Source organism: Trypanosoma grayi (genome assembly GCF_000691245.1).
Source record: "Trypanosoma grayi strain ANR4 Tgr_2147_V1, whole genome shotgun sequence".
NCBI lineage: Eukaryota > Euglenozoa > Kinetoplastea > Trypanosomatida > Trypanosomatidae > Trypanosoma > Trypanosoma grayi.
The window spans coordinates 1-1,235 of NW_008827765.1; the positions used below are offsets into that span (position 1 = coordinate 1).

A 1,235-nucleotide genomic window follows, 5' to 3' on the forward strand; every position below is an offset into this window, starting at 1 on the left:
TGTGTGCCACCTGCTGTGCTCCTCCTCTCCCCCGCAGACACAGGTGGTCCCAGGCTACATTGACGCTGATGCTGCGCCACGTGCTCTGCGTGTTGGTCCTTGCGCTGTGCTGCTGCACATCTATGTGTGCGGCTGGTGCTGCTCTTGCACCTGAGGGTACAGCTGAATTGCAGCTTGGTAATGGCGCCGCGAAGGTAACACTGACGCGGACGGTTGATAAAAGCAAATGCACACCATCGTCCACCCAGGCTGCTGGGGAAACCAAGGATGTTACCATTTCCACTACGTTTACTTTCAAGAAGAAGGTTGAATCAGAAGAGGCGAAAGTAATTACGAATGGACCGTCTACGGTAGTCACTGTCCCCGATGGGTCCAGCGTAGCACTGACTACTTCACTCGTTTTTGAGTGTACGAAGCAAGGTGGAGCTGGTTCCAACACTGCTACGAACTGCTCAGAGGTCACAGCTACCAACAGTATCACCTATGATGTCAGCGTGAAGTCCACTGCTTCTTCCCAGGCCACTGTAAATCTTCCGGAGCCACCAAGCCATGAAGTGAAGGTACCAACGGGGTACGATGTGAAGATCGTCGAGAACGTCGTGGCTACTTGCGCCCCGCCAACTACAGCCGGACCAACTCTCCCGTCTTCCAGGAGTTTAAGCTCCGGCGGACAACAAGGTACGTCGTCTACGAATACAAACGGTAAAGATATTTCTCAGACACTTCAGCATTCGCCAGCTGAGGATAATACCGCCGAACAAGATTCAGACAAACTGGCGCTTGAGGCGAAAACTCCATCGGGGAAATCAGACACACCATTAAGTAGCACCTCCACCGACAGCGCAAATCCAAATGATGAAGTTACTGATGGTGAAAGGAGCAATGCTGCCCGCAAAGACCTCTCCACCCCGACTTCCAGCGAGGCAGAGAGCACAGAAACAGACAGCTCCGTCACAGTGAATGGCGCCGATCACACTGCCTCCACAGCCACACCTCAATCAGAGACCACCGCCGAAGGGGCTTCCAATACTGATGCCGGTACTCCCACCTCTGCGGGAGAGGGCGTGAAGCCTCCTGGCCGCAACAGCGACGCAAGCAGCAGCAGCACTGCGTGGATGCGCGTGCCACTAATACTGCTGCTGTTTGCCTGCGTGGCCGTGTAGTAAGACGTGTGTGTGTGTGTGTGTGCAGGGGGCGACGATTGCCTCGTAATAATTTCGTTGAGTCCCGAGGGC

General features: G+C 54.7%; 1 protein-coding gene across 1 annotated transcript; it reads left to right on the top strand.

Annotated features, from left to right (window-relative positions):
• Nucleotides 1-68: 68 nt before the first annotated feature.
• On the top strand, nt 69-1,163 carry DQ04_21471000 (hypothetical protein; the record flags this gene model as incomplete). The annotated part of the gene is made up of 1 exon (XM_009318010.1): nt 69-1,163. One exon carries the CDS (start codon nt 69-71, stop codon nt 1,161-1,163), a length of 1,095 nt encoding a protein of 364 aa, XP_009316285.1.
• Nucleotides 1,164-1,235: the final 72 nt, after the last annotated feature.